This window comes from Bos indicus, chromosome 7 (assembly GCF_029378745.1).
Source record: "Bos indicus isolate NIAB-ARS_2022 breed Sahiwal x Tharparkar chromosome 7, NIAB-ARS_B.indTharparkar_mat_pri_1.0, whole genome shotgun sequence".
Taxonomy (NCBI): domain Eukaryota; kingdom Metazoa; phylum Chordata; class Mammalia; order Artiodactyla; family Bovidae; genus Bos; species Bos indicus.
In genome coordinates, this window is record NC_091766.1 from 60,591,899 (window position 1) to 60,611,686 (window position 19,788).

Here is a 19,788-nt window from a genome sequence, read left to right on the forward strand (position 1 = left end):
TGTAGATGTCATCTTTGTTCTCTGATAACAGTATTAGAACTTATTTACAGGATATATGCTCAGTGCCAAAAAGCTAAGATTAAAATTTAAGCTGCTTTTAACACTGAACAGTAAGGATTAACTTATACTTTACAAATATCTCCCAGGATTTCTGACATTCAGAGAGGGCAAAAAAAGACAGGGGGGGAGGGGTTAAAAAAAAACAAAAACCCAGACAACCAAAATTATCCTATGCCCTTTCCCACTTTCTTTATCATATTTTCTATAAAAGTGTCCCCATTAATTTACTTCCTCCTAAATAGTAACTGATGGTTTACCTGATGCAGATAGTATTTTCAAGGTCCTGAGTGGTATCTCACTACTAAAATATCATTCAAAGGTAAGATCTAGACTAAACACCAAACTGTGATGAAATGCTTTCTAGCTACCATCATCTGAAAATAAATCTTAAAATTTCATAGCCACAAGTCCTAAGATCAACTAGGCCAGTGACTTATTTAAGTAGGGAAACTTGTTGAAACAAAACCCTACTTGGGTTTTCCTGGTGGCTTAGTGGTACAGAATCCTCCTGCTAATGCAGGGGACACAAGTTCCATCCCTGGTTCAGGAAGAGCCCACATGTCTTGAAGCAACTAAGCCTGCATGCAGCAAATGCTGAAGCCTACACTCTTGGTGCCCAGTGTGCGGCAATAAAAGATGTTGAAGTCAGACGCCTGTGCACCGCAACTAGAGAGTAGCCCCTGCTCACTCCAACTGAAGGCCTACGCACAGCAATTAATGAAGACCCAGCATAGTCAAAAAAATAAAATAACTGCTAAAGACAAAACAAACCCTACCAAAAAGCTCAGTGTGCAAAACTTTTTCCAAGAGAAGAGTAGGAAATTCTCCAAACTTTTCTTTCCAGCACACTTCTACCCCAACAAAATTAGAAAATTACCAACTTGGTAAAATCTTATTTCAAAAAAGAGGAAACTGATATGCCCAAAAAGATTAAGGGACTGACTGACCCCAGATGACTCAGTCAATACCACATGGCGGATTTAGAGAACTTATTTGAAGTGAACAACAGATTTGAATTCAGTTCAAAGTAGCACAAAAAAAGGAGGGTTGTTAACAGAAACAAAGTAACTTAAAATGAGCTCCCAGAGGTCAATTCACAAGTCCCAAAGGCTTTTAGTTTCTTAAAAATATCTAGAGACTGAACACCATCCTCCCCTTCTTGCTCTTGATACTCACTGGATGCTGTGCTTCTGCACAACAGATCCCTTAATAAGGTCCTTACAAACTAAGGACTTGATAAGGCAGATATGCTATAATATATAAGCCCGGTAATTTTCAGCCTTTCTTTTAGAATATCCCATAGAATCTTAAGACAACTTTCAGGGTGAGGGTTGATTGAAGGAGGAGGTAGATATTAGTGAGGTCTAGAAATTTTGGTGTCAAATTTCTAATACAATGGGGAATAGACTGCCTTATTTAATAATAATAAAAGCTAATAAGCAATTTAATTTAGTATTTCCCAAGTAAATATTTATTGAGTGTATTTATTGGGCTTCCCAGGTAGTGGTAAAGAATCCGCCTGCCAATGCAGGAGACACAGGAGACACAAGAGACGGGTTCAATCCCTGAGTCGGGAAGATCCCCTACAGCAGGAAATGGCGACTCGCTCCAGTATTCTTCTCTAGAAAATTCCATGGACAGAGGAGTCCATGGGGCCGATAGAGCCAGACATAACTGAGCAACTAAACACAAACACACACGCATATAGTTAATGTGGAAATAGTGGGGAACAAACTAAGCAGAGCAGATGATGTTGCCACCCAAAATAAAGAAAGCTTATGCATAAGTCTTTCTTATCCTTCCCACATCAGTGGACAAACAGTTCTCTCTCATACTTTAAAACCAATGATCCACTTTTTGTTTCTATGTACCTGGACTATACCACTCCTAAAACAAGTTCACTCTTTCCTCACCCTCATTCAATAACTACATTCTGCTTTAGAAACTACTCCCAGTAGCCAGACTTCACTGTTGGACAGCCTCCCTGACCAGTTCACCAAGCTTTCTTCCTTAGAGTCAGTCAGATCCTGAAATCCCATCTCCTCTCCCAAGAAGTCTTAGCTTGAAAGTCAGGTTAATCTCTTTAGCTCCACCCAGTTTGTAACTCCACAATTCCCTCTGCTTTCAAGTTCTGAGAATTTTGCTCAAAGGTCAATTTCATTTATTTATGTGGGTAATCACCATATTAACTACTGCCCTCATTGGTGTATAAGTGCTGTTCTTAAATAAAAGCTACCAAATAAAACTGCACGTACTTAATTTGGAGCTAGCACTGAAAATGCCAGATATTTATTGCTTTTGTGAAAATCATTTTACATTAAATTCAACCTGATTTGTGAAATTTATAAAACCTCCCAGCCTCAAAAGCATTAGGTCAGTGAAGCCAGACACAAATGACCTCATACTGCATGACTGCATTTCCATTTAATTCTAAGAAAAACTAGTAATGGGAAGTAAATCAGCAAGGGCCAGGGTGGAGAGATGAAAATATATGCAAAAGGAAAGAAATTTAAAATTCTTAGGCTAACACAAATTTTTTTATTCTGTGACGAAGAAAGATAGTATTTTACTCAAGGTTTTTCATTTTTCCACAGCAGGGTTTTTTTAATGGATGAGAACCATTAAAAATCTCAAATCTGATCATCTCAGATTTCACATTAATCTTTATCTTGTAAGATAAACCTGGTATTTTCTTCCTAATAATTTATTCTGACTTCCAACCAATAGAAAATTGTATCATTCAATTTCTCCATTAAAAATGTTTATGACCATTGAAAATTTTTTTAAGGATGGTGTGTCTCTGGTTGTTTTCACATCAGAATTAATGTATATAATCCAGTTAATTCAAGATTTGAAGAATAAAAGCTAGGATAGTAAAAGAGGCTACAGTAAATACCATTCCACTTAATTCTCCACTATATCTGGATCTTCTTGCAAATGTTATTATTAAATAATTGTTGGAAAAGGGCTGGGTCTTAAACTGTGTTTTAGTCTTTATCCTAGGAAGATATTCTTTAATCTTTAAAATCGAACTATTATAAAATCCTTTAATAATTTAAAAGGACCCAGTGTCTTCATCTGGTCATCATCTATTCTTATTACTATTTGCCTTCACCAATATCCCATCTCCAAAAAAAAGCTACAATTTCCCAGACGTGAGGAGTTACTGACCAAGTAACTCAACAGGTTAAAGTTACTTGTCAAACTGCGGTTACATGATTAAGCTTCCTTTTAATACAACTGAGTCAATTTCAACATAGTGTTGCTCAAACTGCCTTTGTCATCTCCCACAAAATTTCGTACACAGACTGAAATGCAACAAACATTACCATTCTTTACAGAGTTACTTAACACTTCTGGAAAAGACTATGAGAGATTTTGCATAGTAAACTTAATTTCACATCTCATTTGCTGCAGAGATCACAAACAGGCTGTCACTATGCCATCTCTTTCCTTGAACCTCACCACTGCCTGCGGCTTTATTCTAGGCTTTTCAAAGGTTTAATCAACTCGGAGCCGCCAAAGAGGGAATCCAGGAAGCATAACTTATGAACCCAAGCAGTGAAAAGGGCAGGAATATGTGGTTGAGTCACGTCGTTCCGCCATTTTCTAAGCGGAGGAGGAAGACATGTTGGAACAAAAACACAACAAAAGAGCAGCCATTTCCAAGCCAGCTCCAATAGCAACCCGAACTGGCCCAGCCCGGTCACTTCGGCACCCTCAAATCCACTTCGCTGGACAAACCTAAGGAACAGCTGAGGTGAAAGAAAGCAGTAGGCAACCCTTCCGCGTTGGGATCAAAGATGACCTGCATACTTTTCACTGCAAATGAAAGCCTCGGGAAGAATGACGGAAGCTAAACGAAGCAGAGTGTTAACAAAAAACTGAAATCCTAAACTAAGTTGGCAAACTAAAATTTACCGTGATTGTGGTGACTTACGCTTCACAGGAAACCCAGGTAACTCAAAATGCCAAGAGCCGGATTCAGCCGGTCCCATTGCCTGCCTCTTACACATTTTCTCCCATTCTGTACTTCCCTCAGAAGATCGCCTGTTCGCTCAAGGATTCTTACCGTATGTGGGGGATGCCAACCCCACCTTGAAGAATCTTATAGAGTTTGCTCTCGTACAGCAACTGGGGATGCCTGGCCTTCTGGGATTCTAGCTTCACTGCCACCTCCTGCAGGGGAAAGAGGGGATGATGGCATCAACATCCTTATGGATTCAATGTCACTTGGGAAAAGGGGGAAACATGAGCACATCTCCAACTCTCGGCTAGAATGTGGTGAGAGGCTGGGAAGAGAAAGATCTCTGTAATTATAAAACGAGGCAACCAGCCTCAAAGGCCTCTTCAGGGGGCAGTGACGAAAGCGGCACGTCCTCTGAAGTATAAGAAAATGATTCATCCAGAAAACGTAATGAGGGTTATGAGTAAACCAGGAGATAGGGAGCTGGCCTAATGGGAACAAGAACCCCAGTCAACTAAAAATACAGGAAGAAAACGAGGGGATCCCAGAAATAAGATTCTGCCGCTCTCACCTTAAACGACGGTTTTTTTAAAGTTCGATTAAGGTGTATTTTTAACAAGCTAGGAAACTTCCTAGTATACCCAACCTTTCTCTCGGGTTCTTTCCTTTTAGGGAAAGACAGCGGGGGAGGTTCCTAAGACAGGAAAACTGGCTCCTTCTGGACTTCCCAGTGCGTGAGTGCGGTGGGAAAAGGCCCGAGAGTTCGCGGGGCGGGGGAGTGAGGACAGGCGCAGCGTAGTCGTGAACCCCACCCCAGGTGATTTACCTCGCCGTTGGTGATGTTGATCGCCAAATAAATGTCCCCGAAGGAGCCAGACCCGATCTTCCGTACCAGTTTATATTTCCCTCCGACAATGAATTCGGCCTTGGAGCCGCTGCTGCTCGCCATCCTGAGAGACGAAGATGGAGGCTGGGGCTAAGCCCCGACACCTCTAAAGGGAGGATGGAGGCCTCTAGGGCTCGACCACGGAAAGGCTGTGGAGAGCGGCAGGAAACAGAAAACGATGGCTCTTTTTCGGCGTTACAGAGCCCAGAATCGGCCAAGGGGAACCTGATCACCAATGCTGTCAGGTTTTTTGGCCAGGCCGCAGATTGTTGAAGGAGTTCTCGCGGTTACCAGGCTGAGCCACTTGTTTCTGGCGGCCGCCGCTGTCCCGCTTTCCCGGCGACGCCGCGGGCTGGAAAAGGAGAGCGGTGAAGCTAGGGCGGCGATACCGCTGCCACCACTGCCGCCGGCTCCCGCCCGGAGGGACCCCTGTCACTCCGCCGACGCCGCCATCTTGTTACTCCGGCTCCAACCAACACAAAATGCCCCCAGTCCCCGGGAGCCGCTTCTTCACAGCGCAGAGCACTGTGGGAAAGGGATCGCGAGCGCTAGCCCCGGAGGGTCGACAGCAAGAGGGAGGGCGGAACCGGATCCGTGAGAGTCGCGGCCCACGCTCTGAACGTCACTCCATCACCGCCCAATTGCGCACGCGTACTGCAACCCTGCTTACTGCGCAAGCGTGCTGTGGTCTCTTCTCATCCCCGCCCGGGGCCCATTTCCACTTCCGGTCGTCGACTTGCACTCTGAACTACCTGTTAATCACCTCAGACCCGCCTGTTTTCTGAAAGGCCTCGCGGCCCCAAGCCTACAGAGCGTATTAGGGAGGAGTCACCTTCATTTTTCTTGGAAGATGGTGCGTCAGGCCTTAAGAGTTGGGTATTGACCTTTGAGGCGGTTTTTAACCTTTTGATCTTTACTGGGGCTACTCCCCCCCAACCGGCCCTTTCCAGTTCAGTATCTTTTGAAAGAGGCTGTCGCCTCTGGTGGAAAGAAAGAGAAAAGCAGGCCTGTACGGGCGGTTCAGGGCTTGGTGTTTTACCAGTCTAGCTGAGGAGTCTTACTAGAATTCTGCGCTTTAGGGAGAGTTGGATTCCCTATTTTAACAGAGACGAAAAGAGGGAGAGCAGGAATTAACCCTGCCCCTCTAAGTCTTTGTGTTGTTTACCCACTGATACTTGATACCCAAAGGGGGCAAAAATCCGAGTAATGTTAGTGACCAATACATAATCAATAGAAAATAAGATTTAGAGCCGTGAAAAAACTTGCACATACAAAGGTTATCCTCTTCGCAACCCCCACCCCCACCCCGACAAAGAAACGTGGAAAAATCGTATCTTGGTCTTGTTGAAAACTACATTCTGGACCGAAAAACAGGGTAGAAATAACTTCATTATAGAACTGACTACGTTTAAAACTTTACACAATAGAATTTTTTTTACTAAAAATTGGTCAGAGAATCAAATCTTGAGCACAATTTCATTTAGAAAAATTTAAACTGGGAAAATTGGGCTTGGTAGTAATGATAATCTGAAAAGAAAGCTGCATAATGGTGTTTCATTTGCAATATGAATCAAGCCCTGATGGATGAGTGAATCAAAGCCTCGGTTGTGAAAACTTACATAGAAAATCTATCCCAAATAAGATAATTTTGTAAAAACGGACAAAAATGTAGACTTAGTTGCAGCCTCGATAGCTGATCAAGTAGTAATGGGGTTCATCCTGGAAGATATCTTAAGTGGAATTCCTACATGGTACTTTATTTCTGGCTTAAATATTTGTATTCATAAAGCTCTGACCTAAATGTCTTGAATTTGATAACGGAAAAAAGACTAAGGTTTAACGTGAAGTTTTCGCACTAACAAAACCCAAGCCACCTGACTCCCAATTCAGCACTGTTGGACAGCCTCCTTTGGTGATTCTACGTGTGTCTGGTTTACTTTAAATTCTCTGCTGTCAGGATTCTGGTGTTTGTTTGTTTGTTTTTAAGTCAAGTTTAAGCATCCTGAATTTTTCAAGTTTCCAAAGATAGCTATTATTCTGCTGATTTTTTTTTACCACAGCCATCCAAAATTTAAAGGATTCCTCAGCTTGAAGAGTTCCCTATATAAGGGGTGGAGGATACATTTAAAGAATTCCGCCCCCCCCCCCCCCCCCCCCCCCGCCCCGAGTAGAGAGGACACAAATGCTCAGCTGGGGGTTGGGGGATAAGGATATGCGTGAAGTGGACCAGATTAGGGATTCCTAGAGGTCTCTGTGTGGACAGGGGCAAGTCCAGCAAAGTTTTCCATGAGATACCTAGAAAAAAGCAGGATAATGCATTTTTTCATTTATCTAATTTCAAGTTATGCTTCTGAGATTTTATCTTATGTATGTGTTGTTAAAGTGCCCTTTTATAAAATGGTCCTGATGGTAGATGGTTGTTTTGGTAATATCCTTGTTTGGCAAAACTAAATGTTCACACTTTATGTCTGCCTTACCCCACCCCCTTTTTAAACCTTTTATAAGCTTTTGAAATGCCGAGCTCTGGGACTCCCTAGTCTAAATAACTTTTAGAAGCCCTTTCACCTGGAGAGTCTGTTGTTTTATGTGAATATTTGGTGTGTCTCCTCACTTGTTTCCTGCCTTCTGTAATCACTATTCCAACACTGACACTACTCCAGCAAAATGTACTGGAATATTGCCAGTGGTTATAGCCTTTTTTAGATGTGATTTCAATTGAAAATCTTAAGATTTAAATTTATTAGGTTAAGAAGGGCAAAAGTTGGGGTTTTTTAATGTAGAAATGGAAGTTTTAGGTGTTGGCTACGAATTCAGCCTTCTCCTAAAATGAAGTGTTGTTTGTGGTAACTTTCAGCCTCAGTAATTGAAGGATTACCTGTTTGGGTGGTATTTTAGTTACAAATAAATCATTCTGTTGTTTTGAATCAGCAGCAGTTTTAGCATAATAGAGGAAGTCTTCTACAATGTGCCAAAATGTAATTCCTAACTCCTGGGTCAACTGAATTCACCAAAAATATAGTGTAAAGTGGGCTTCCCTGGTGGCTCAGACAGTGAAGAATTTGCCTGCAATGCAGGAGACCCAGGTTCAATCCTTGGGAAGATCCCCTGGAGAAGGGAATGGCAACCCACTCCAGTATTCTTGCCTGGAGAATTTCATGGACAGAGGAACCTGGTGGGCTACGGTTCATGTGGTCACAAAGAGTCAGACACCACTAAGTGACTTATCACTTTCACGTTTTCATAATTTATTTAAGACCTTGAATGAAATTTTTGAGATCACCTATTTCAATAATCTTTTTTTTGCCCATGCCATGAGTGGGACCTTAGTTCCCTGACCAGGGATCAAACCTGTGCCTCCTACAGTGGAAGCATGACGTCCTAACCACTGGATAACCAGCTAATTCCCAATAGTCATATTTTTAAATGTTTTGCAGTCTACACAGTGCTTTCACACATTTTAGTTGTGCCCAACTAGGATAAAGTGGCTTGCCCCACATTGTACAGATCTTAGTGGCAAAGGAAGGATTAGAACCCCAACCTCTAACTGAAAGAAAAGAATTAAAAGGGTAGAAAGTGAATTGGAACAATCATGCCCTGGTGATTGATTTACTTCTGTTTTCAGAGAGATGTCCAGATAAATTGAAAACTTTTTTAAACCACAATGTTTATGCAAAGGTCACTGGTAACCGGAGTATGTTTTAAGTAAAGTGATAAAGATAAGCATAAGAGGTGTAGATTGCTGCAGTAAGAAAGAAAGAAAAACATAAGGGCAAGGACTTCCTGGTGGTCCAGTGGCTAAGACTCTGTACTCCTTATGCAGGGGGCCCAAATTCAATCCCTGGTCAGAGAACTAGATCCCACATGCCGCAACTAAAGATCCTGCATGCCACAACTAAGACTACTGTGCAGCCAGATAAATATTTAAAAAAAAAGGGGGGGGGGCAACCTGTCCATCTCTAGGGTTGTTTGGTACCAATAAGTAGAAAAATGGAATGGCTTAGAATATGTCAAATGCTGCTTCAGGTGTTTTAACTGTTACAGAGCTTTGTGTATAATCAGTATCAGATAAGGGAGTTAATGAGGTGACTGCACACTTAGGAACATTAGAAATGTCTTATTGGATCTATTCAGTCTTTTTTCTAGTCTTTGACAATGGCAGCAATTTCTGTCTTCCTTTCTGGTCTCAGTTCCTATTCTCCCCTTCTGCATTATTCACAAGCTTTTATGAAAGTGTATAGCTGCATCTATGATAGCAACTTCAAACACTTTTGAAACTTTCTGCAAACATTTCTTTTTATGGCGTTCAGTTCAGTTCAGTTCAGTTCAGTCGCTCAGTTGTGTCCGACTCTTTTCGACCCCATGAATCGCAGCACACCAGGCCTCCCTGAATTTATCTCGATTAATTTAATTCTTTGAACACATCTGTGGTTTTGACCCATATGGCTTCAAGATTCTAAAATTGGTATCTTCCATATATGTTACCCAGTGAACTTTTACACATATCAAATGTTGAATTCTCTTTTCCTTATAAAAGTAACAAGTATTCATTTGAAAAATTTAGATAAATCAGAAAAAAAAGAAATAAAAACGTATAGAGATAATGATGAAATGTTAATTTGCTGTATATAAATGGCCAGTATTTTTTTCAATGTGTGTTCTGTGTCTATTTATATGTATCTTGAATGTGTGTGCATTTATCAACACACATGTATAGCACTGCAGAATCGATGCTTTTGAATTATGGTGCTAGAGAAAACTCAAGAGCCCCTTAGATTGCATGGAGATCAACCTATCAATCCTGAAGGCAATCAGCCCTGAATATTCATTGAGAAGGACTGATACTGAAGCTGAAGCTCCAATACTTTGGCCACCTGATGTGAAGAGCTGACTCATTGAAAGGGACCTTGATGCTGGGAAAGATTGAGGGCAGGAGGAGAAGGGGGCAATAGAGGATAAAATGGTTGGATGGCGTCATCAACACAACAGACATGAGTTTGAGCAAACTCCGGGAGGTAGTGAAGGACAGGGAAGCCTGGCGTGATGTACTCTGTGGAGTCGAAAAGAATCAGACACGACTTAGCAACTAAACAACCACAACAACAACATGTGTACATATGTATATTTTATTTCTAAAAAATTTGCAACAAGTACTCATAGTGCACATTCAGTTTGAAGATGGGATTTTCACTTAATGATTTGCTGCAGACATATTTCTCTGTAACTAGTTTTCCAAAATATGATTTTGTAAAAACTGTAAAATTTTTAATTGGAGGATAATTGCTTTACAATACTGTGTCGGTTTCTGCCATGCATCAACAAGAATCAGCCATAGGTATATATATATGTCTGCTAAAATATGATTTTTAGTGTCTGCATATTAAATATGTATCATATTGCTAGAACTGCATTTACCAATCCTAATGGAGTATTTTAGTTATTTCCAAAATCTTGCTAGTATAAACAATTTCAGTGAATATTCCTATAGCTAAATCTTTGCCCACATCCAGAATTAATTGGTTAGAATTTGTTTTTAGAAATGCTAAAGTCTTAAAATCCCTTATATCATAAACAACTCCTAATTCTGTTTTGGTCATTTGTGATGAATAAGTATTGAATAAGAATTTGTGGGCTATTCTATCTTTTCATTATTTAGATTTATCTTAAAAGTTTAAATCCTTATCATTTCATTCTGTCCTTGAAAGAGGTTGTAAGATTATCTTTTCTGACTAGTCATTGTTATTAATTAGATTTTTCTTTTTTTACAACTCCCCTACTCCCTTTCCCATTCATTTCAAAATCTCAAGAATTTTGTAAATCTGTGGTTTACAAGTCTATACTCATAAGACTGAAAATGTCCCTTTTATGGACACAGCCAGCAGGACACATTTGTTCCCAATTGGTGAAGCAATTGCTTTCTTCAGCTATGTAGATTTATTTGAAGGAAGGGGGCAAATTAGTTTCCTGTAAGAGTGGCTAAGTCGTGTCCGGCTCTTTACAACCCCATGGACTGTAGCACGCCAGGTTTCCCTGTCCTTCACTCTCTCCTGGAGCTTGCCCAAACTCATGTCCATTGAGTTGGTGATGCTATTCAACTGTCTCATCCTCTGTCGCCCCCTTCTCCTGCCCTCAATCTTTCCCAGCATCAGGGTCTTTTCCCGTGAGTCGCCTCTTTGCATCAGGTAGCCAAAGTGTTGGAGCTTCAGCATCAGTTCCTCCAGTGAATATTCAGGGTTGATTTCCCTTGGGAGTGACTGGTTTGATCTCCTTGCTGTCCAAAGGACTCTCAAGAGTCTTCTCCAGCACCACAGTTTGTAAACCATCAATTCTTTGGTGCTCAGCCTTCATTTATGGTCCAACACACATCTGTACTGACTACTGGAAAAACCAGCTATGAGTGTGTTAGTCACTCAGTTGTGTCCGACTCTTTATGACCCTGTGGACTGTAGACTGCCAGGTTCTTCTGTCCATGGGATTTCCCAGGCAAGAATCCTGGAGTGGGTTGCTACTCCCTTCTCCAGGGGATCTTTCTGACCCAGGGATCAAACCTGGGTCCCCTGAAATGCAGGCAGATTTTTTACCATCTGAGCCACCAGGGAAGCCCCATACATGACTACTGGAAACACCATAGCTTTGACTATAAAAGACTTTGTCAGCAAAGTGATGTCTCTGCTTTCTAATACGCTAATCTAATCTAGGTTTGTCATAACTTTTCTTCCAAGGAGCAAGTGTCTATTAATTTTGTGGCTGCAATCACTGTCTGCGGTGATTTTGGAGCCCAAGAAAATAAAATCTGTCCTTGTTTCCACTTTTCCCCATCTATTTGCCATGAAGTAATGGAACTGAATTTAGAAATAATGGCAATCAAAGGATCCTCAAAATCAAGAATATAGTTAACTAAGTGTGAAAAACAGGATAATCTCATATATATTCAAATCTCTAATATTTTGCATGAGTTCAAGTATTCCCACAGATATAAAAGTGTATTCTCACAAAAATGAATATGCAGGTCTTAGAGATGGGAAAGAATTCAAATTGTCACTGTTCCAAAAGTGAGATTAACCCAGACTTTAGTACAGAGGTATTTTAAATGCTTGAGTTGGGCTTCCATGGTGGCTCAGACAGTGAAGAATCCACCTGTAATGTGGGAGATGTGGGTTCCATCCCTGGGTTGGGAAGATCCCCTGGAGGAGGGCATGGCGACCCACTTCAATATTCTTGCCTTGAGAATCCAAGTATGAAAAACAGAATAATCTCATATATATTCAAATCTCTCATTTTGCATGAGTTTAGGTATTCCCACAGATGTAAAATTATTCTCACAAAAATAAATATGCAAGGTCTTAGCGATGGGGAAGAACTTAAACTGTCAGTGTTCCAAAAGTGAGATTAACCCAGACTTTAGTACAGAAGTATTTTAAATGCCTAAGTCAGGCATTTCACTGTGCTTCCTTGGAAGAGAAGGCCTCCTTTGCCACCTATTATGAGTAAAATGTTGCCGTCTACATTTCAGAGTAGCCAGGAACCTGAAGTTTTCCTAACTTTAACAAGAGATCCTGGAAACAGTACTAGAGTAGTGGACCCTTATTTTATTCTTAAAAAGTAATTTGGGGTGGGACAGGAGAAGCCAGATTGAATATCCTTTTATTTGGCTTTTGAAGGGCTGGGTTAAATAGTTTAAGGAAACGTATCTTGATCTGACCTAAGTATTCAGAAGAACTGAATCTTAGTTACGACTCTACCTTAAATGTTTTCTGAGGCTTCCATGTTGTAGTTTCTAAAAAGAGAAGTCAGATACTAAAGATCTTTATAGGTTTAAGAAACGTTGTACTATTTACTAAAGATGATTCCTGTATTTTGAAGCAGAAGGAAGAAATTAATATACTCATCTCCTGTCGTAGCTTCTTAAAATCCAGATAATATATAACATCCTGATGGGCAGGTCCTTACCCGTTCTCCTTAATATTTGTCAGAAAAATAAAATTCTCTAACAGTGAAACACATGGCAATGGATAGATAGTTAGAAACCAGAAGAGATCCCCAAATTAGAAGAGTTTGGGAAATATCTTTTATTTGAAATATTTAAGAAACAGAATTAAATAATTCTCCCTGGAGGTGGAAGAGGAGCCTTACTTAAATGACCTCTGTAGGTCCCTTTTAGTCTAAAAAAATCCCCACTTAGATTCTCTTCAGGGAAAGCACAAAATGATTTAACTCTTCAACACAGCCTTATTCTTGGCAAGGTTGAAATTCAACAGTGAAAATCAAGGAAAATTTGTTTCATATTCTCTTTAAGATTGTTTCCACCAACCCAACGCTTCCCTCTCAGAGTTGCTTTGAAATAATGCCTGAGGCTTTAACTCATTTGTCTGCCATGAACATTCTGCAATGTAATAATTGAATGCCAGAGATGTGTCCTGACAGGAAATTCAAATCATTGATGTTCAATGCACAGGTTAAAGACCTTGCCAAGGCCAGACCTTGAAGGGCACTGTGTAAGTTGAAATGCCTAGGTTCCCCCTGAGTTCCCCACTTCACCCCCATTTATCTTGTTCTGGTCAGTCTATCTGACCTAGCAGTATTTACCTATCAAATTATATTTTACAATTTCTATTTTAATAACAAACTATTAATTCCTGGACACGCACTGTCATGCATGGCATTTGGGGATATTTGTGTAGCTACCTTTTATTTGTAAGAATTTCTTCAGCGTTTTGGGGTTTCTGACGTTGCTCTGTCCCTTTTCTCAGCCTCTTTTCTTTTCCCTTGCATTGTTCATTAGCAAGGGCATGAAACCCTGCTCCCAATGACTCATTATTACTCACCATAGTAATCTACTTTTCTTTGTGAGGCTCAGTTCAGAAGATGCTTGAGTTGCCATTCCTGAGAACAGGTCCTAAGAGCACATCCTGTTAACTCTCATCTCTCCATGCTAATGCCAAGAAGCACTGATACTGATCACAGAAAGTCGAACAGCTGCTTCATTTGATGTTGGCCAAGCCTGACACCACTGCAAGACGACTTTCTGCAGTAAGCAGAGACCAGGATCTGATTGGGGGGAAAAAAAAGAACTCTGGATTGTAGGCTCCTAATCCACAAAGCAAAGGAAATCAAATTGTATTTATAGAGCCCTAGAAAGGGCTCATAAAATTCATAAAGTAATTTGTCATACGCTAAATTGTACTTTTCATGACCAGTTTTAGAGATAGGTAAATCATCCCTTGTTATATATGAAACCGAGGAAGGCCCTGTGGAGCTTCCAGGCACAGAGGACCTTTTGTCCCCTGTTTTGTATAGGCAAGATTCCATGACCTTCTCTGAGTTCCAAAGTGCAGATTCGAACCAGTTGCCAATTAAGGGAGGAGCAGCCAAGAAACTATCTGAATCAAGATTAAAGGGACTAGAGAATCTCATCAAGATTAGAGACTGGACCACGTGAGATGAGATTAAGGGCGTGCAAACCCTACTGTCATCCTAATCTTGTCAGAGACCTCACCCTTAAACCATTGTTATAAAACCTTTATCATATCCTCCGCAGGTTGAGACATAGATTTTTGAGGCAGACGCTCAGTGTGTCTCCCTTTGCCTGTTAAAGCATCACCCAAAGCTGTCTCCAAGATTAGATTCGGCACCATACAGAGAGACTGAGCTTTCAGTAACGTGTTCATCTTGTGTCTGAGAAAGCTGAAGCTCTGGAGAGGTCTGGTGACTTACCCAACAGCTCTAGCTTTTGTGAACTCCCTAAGATCCTGGAAAAGAGAAGCAGATGTTTTTCAAGAAAGTTTATGAAACTTCTGTTTTTAAGGTGCACATTAATGGGACCCAAACTCTCTTGCATTTGCAGCTCACTTCTTGAAATTATGTACATGTCCTCTAGAATTTGCTTGGGCAAATCTTTATCGATGGGCATTGGAAACCCCTTGGTTTCTGCATTGAAGCCGTTCCAGTTTTGTCAATGGCACCCCACTCCAGTACTCTTGCCTGGAAAATCCCACAGATGGAGGAGCTTGGTAGGGTGCAGTCCATGGGGTCGCTAAGAGTCGGAGATGACTGAAGCAACTTCACTTTCACTTAAGATCCATAGTAATCCCTGTTCTTTCTCACACTTAGCGTGTCCTGTTCAGACCCTTGGTGCCTGCTGTAGATCTGGATAGGGACTATATTAGCAGTCACTACCTCAGTGGATGTACAGTTGACTTAAATCATCCCCCTCCAGCTGATTGACCCAGCCCATCTTCAGCTCAACTGACCTCTCGGCATCAGAGTTCTGTCACTTGAGCTCAAGCAGGATCCGGGTCCTGACTTCCATCTGTGTCTGAACTACACTTTTGAGGGCTGACACCCATCTCCTCCATGTCTGATGTTACGAGGATCAGTGAACCAGTTGACAGCTCAAATCCTATAGTCTTTGGCTGTACAACTGGTTCATTGACCCTGGCTACCTGACCTCAATTATTTACCTCCAGTCATTCCTCCTTGACGGAGAAGGCAATGGCACCCCACTCCAGTACTCTTGCTTGGAAAATCCCATGGATGGAGGAGTCTGGTAGGCTGCAGTTCATGGAGTCGCTAAGAGTTGGACACAGCTGAGCGACTTCAGTTTCACTTTTCACTTTCATGCATTGGAGAAGGAAATGGCAACCCACTCCAGTGTTCTTGCCTGAAGAATCCCAGGGACAGGGGAGCCTGGTGGGCTGCCGTCTATGGGGTTGCACAGAGTCAGACACGACTGAAGCGACTTAGCAGCAGCAGCATCCCTCCTTGACAGCGATGCATACGTTTACCTCACTAGTGTTAATTACTTCTGCCTCTCCCTCTTTCATATTCTAAAGCCAACTGACATATTTAAATGTTAGTCCCCAATCAGACTTTCCAGACCCTCTTTACTTTCTCTCAGACCCTGAACCTGATCTGAACTCCTAAGACTGCTTCTTATCCGTGTTCTTCTAGGCTAGGCAAATGATAGACCCTCCTAACCTATATGAAACTTGTATTTTTAATATTTTCTTTTGTTGCTTAGAATTTCAAATTCTTGACCTTCTTAGCTTATATTTTCTTGGCCCACACTATGTCACTGGTTACCATACCTTCTGCTTAGTTGAAATGGGATATGTAAAACCACTGTGTTTAAGCCATAAACCTTATACAAATGTATCCTGCTGTTGTTATTAGGCAATTCAAGTCAGAGGTGTTTCTAACCTTTCTGGTGGAGGAAGACAGGCTGTCAGCTGAAACAGGAACTTAACAGTTATCGCCCAAACCAAAAATAAGACAAGTGTAACAACTATGACACTACTCCATCTGAATTCTTTATGTAGTTGATTCCTTCTGACAAGGTCGCCAACACAGGCATTTAAGATGTGTCATAGAAAACAGAAATAAAACATTCTAGGCTATTCTAAAGGTCTCAGAATCATTCCTCTAATCAACCTGAAGATACTGAGTTACTAGATGGCACCTACTCTGATTGACTTTCCCATGCCAAGGTAATAATTACTTTCAATGTTTATATAGCATTATATACAGTCTTGTTCTTATCCATCTTATCTTCTGCCAAAAAAAAAAAATGTTTTTCTGGGGAAAATAATTTCATTATTTTAAATTTTTAGGTGGTGTGACTGAGCCCCAGAGATTTTAGTTAACTTGCCTAAGTGCACTAAATGACTTAAGAGTGCATTTTATACTTGAACTCAGATTTTTATTCTCACTCTAAAGAATCTGCTTTTTTTATTTCTCTAGCCCATGCATCTCAGAACTGTAAAACATCCTGGGAAGGAAACTGCTCATTTATTTCAAGATTAAGTAAAGATATAAAAGCAGATATCCACTTAACAGATCACATAATATGCCTCAGAAAGGTATGTTCAAGTATCCACACCAGATTATGGTTTTCAATAATTATACAATGCTGCCATCTTGTGGATATGCTGGCTTCTATGGCCCAGAATCAGCTAGTTGGATCTGAGCATTCAACTGTTAAATGCCCAGGAAAGGGCTGGAGTTGAGGAACTTAGAATAACATTTGAGGGGCCAAGTAAGTGTTAGAAGTTTGAGCAAACCTATTGTGCTTTCTGCACAATACCAGGGGCTTCCTCTATGACTCAGTGGGTTTGATCCCTGGGTGGGAAGGATCCCCTGGAGGAGGAAATGGCAACCCACTGCAGTATTCCTGCCTGGGAAATCCCATGGACAGAGGAGCCTGTGGGCAACAGTCTGTGGAGTCGCAAAGAATCAGACATGACTGAACACACACACACATTGTACTTTCTGAACAAGATCAAACATTGTTAATATTTGAATGCTCTGGACACGACTGAATGACTAACACATATGATATAAAGTTAGTGCATCTTATATTACCTGTTAAGGGGATAAGAGAGAAAAAAAAAAACAAAGATATATCTTTTTCGTATGGATAACCAGTTATTCTTGCATCACTGGTTGAAAAACTTTCTTCTCCTTGTCTTAGTTTGAGATGCTATAACAAAATACCATAGATCTGGAGGCTCTCATGGATCTGGAGGCTGAAAGTCTGAGATCTGGGTTCCAGCAAAGTCAGCTTCTGGTGAAGGCCTTCTTCCAAGTTGGCATACTTGTATTTTCACATGGCAGAAAGCAGTTACAGATTGTCAAGAAAAGTAAACATCACACAAGGACTTTGCTTCCTCTCTGAGGAAAGAGTTAACATATTTTCAGTTGTATACAACATGTATCATGGTAAGTGGAAGTATGACCTTGATATTGTCTTTATTTGGAGATAAGTATGGTTTAAGGGGAGAAGGCAATGGCAACCCACTCCAGTACTCTTGCCTGGAAAATCCCATGGACGGAGGAGCCTGGTAAGCTGCAGTCCTTGGGGTCACTAAGAATCAGATATGACTGAGCGACTTCACTTTCCCTTTTCACTTTCATGCTTTGGAGAAGGAAGTGGCAACCCACTCCAGTGTTCTTGCCTGGAGAATCCCAGGGACAGGGGAGCCTGGTGGGCTGCCATCTATGGGGTCACTCAGAGTTGGACATGACTGAAGCGACTTAGCAGCAGCAGCAGCGTGGTTTAAGGAGATGCATGTGTGTGCCAAGTTGACAAGGGACGAACTTGTGATAATAAATTTTATGTGTTATCTCAGCTGGGCCATAGTACCCAGATATTTGCTCAAACATTATTTTGGATGTTTATGTGAAGGTATTTTGGGGGAATGAAATTAATATTTAAGTAGGTGGACTTTGAGTAAAGCAAAATACCCGCCATAATATGAGTGGGCCGCATCCAGTCATTTGAAGGTCTTCATAGAAAAAAGATTGACATCTCCCAAGCAAGAAGGAGTTACAGAAGACAGCTTTGGAACTCTTTGCAACCCTTCCTGGGTCTCAATCTGCTGGTCTACCCTGCAGATTTTGAATTTATCAAGTTTTCACAATCACATGAGCTAATTCATTAAAATAAATCTCTCTCTTTGTCGTCCCCCCACCCTTCCACCCCATCCTGTTGGTTCTTTTTCTATAATGCATTCCTTCACTTTATTCAGGTCACTGCTAAAATGTTCTCTTCTTAGAAACACTTTTCATAACCAAATTATTTAAAATAGGCCCTTACATATACCCCCTTGCCACACCTAGTTACTTTTCAGCTCTTGATTTTCCTTCAAGCATTTACTAGTCTCTAAAATTATATATATACATGTATATATGGAAGAAAGTGTGAAAGTGTTAATTGCTCAGTCATGTCTGACTCTTTGCGACCCGCCAGGCTCCTCTGTCTGTATAATTCTCCAGGCAAGAATACTGGATTCTTTTCCTCTTGAGGAGGAACCTCATTTTCTCCTCCAGGGAATCTTCCCAACCCAAAGATCGAACCTGGGTCTCCTACATTGCAGGCAGATTCTTTACCATCTGAGCCACCAGATGGTGGCTGCTAGTGGTAAAGAACCTGTCTGCCAATGCAAGAGACGTGGAGACATAAGAGACACAGTTTCGATCTCTGGGTTGGGAAGATCCGCTGGAGGAGGGCATGGCAACCTACTCCAGTACTCTTGCCTGGAGAATTCCAAGGAGCTTGGCAGAGGAGCTTGGCAGGCTGCAAACCATAGGGTCACAGAGTTGGACATGACTGAAGTGACTTAGCATGCGTGTGATATATATCCCTGGTAGCTCAGATGGTAAAGAATCTGCCTGCAATGCAGGTAACCTAGATTTGATCCCTGGGTTGGGGAGATCCCCTGGAGAAGGAAATGGCAACCCACTCCAGTATTCTTGCCTGGAGAATTCCATGGACAGAGGAGTCTGGTGGACTATAGTCCATGGGGTTGCAAAGAGGCAGACACAACTAAGCTACTGACAAACAAACACACTCTTTGCTTTACTAGAACACTTGCTCAATGAGACAGGAACTCTTTCTGTATTGTTCACTAATGTAGTCCCAGTTCAGTGCCTACCTCAATAATAGTTGTTGAATTCTTGAGTGGAATATATGTATATATAATATAGGTTTACATATATACATATTCTTCCTATGACTGAAACCTGCCTTTTTTCAGTTATCTATAGCATGGACTTCTTCACATGGACCTTGTTCTTTTAATTGGTTGTGTTTATTGCATGGTGTGGACATGCTGGAATTTATTTAACTTTCTTCTATTGATAGTTTTTGAGTGGTTTTTGGCTCTTCATTTTGAGTTTTTTTAAGTAACAAGCCACTACTATATGCATATATCTTTGTGCACTTGTGTGTGAATTTCTCTAGGATAAATTAATAGAAGTGAGATTTCTGAGTCAGATAGGTTTTGTCAACTCACACTCTTGCAATGTGGTTATACCCTTACCCTTGCTGATTCTTAAATATGTGGCAGCAAGCCTTTGAGGCTGTACTCTAGGGCTGAGT

The 19,788-nt window shown here is 41.1% G+C and overlaps 1 protein-coding gene across 9 annotated transcripts in view; it reads right to left on the reverse strand.

Moving 5' to 3' along the window:
- CSNK1A1 (casein kinase 1 alpha 1) overlaps positions 1-5,512 on the reverse strand; it is a 49,581-nt gene extending 44,069 nt beyond the window's left edge. For 4 of the 9 annotated variants that reach the window (XR_011567749.1, XM_070793834.1, XM_070793836.1 and 1 more), the window contains exons 1-2: positions 4,854-5,512; positions 4,133-4,239 (exon numbers count right to left, since the gene is read on the reverse strand). Coding sequence is in view for 8 of the 9 variants with exons in the window: in XM_070793834.1 (XP_070649935.1) it covers positions 4,133-4,239; positions 4,854-4,976 (230 nt within the window). In the remaining variant the exon portion in view is untranslated. The remainder of the gene's footprint in view (positions 1-4,132; positions 4,240-4,853) is intronic. The other 5 variants (XM_019965216.2, XM_070793835.1, XM_070793839.1 and 2 more) reach the window with 3 other exon arrangements.
- Between the last annotated feature and the right edge of the window lie 14,276 nt (positions 5,513-19,788).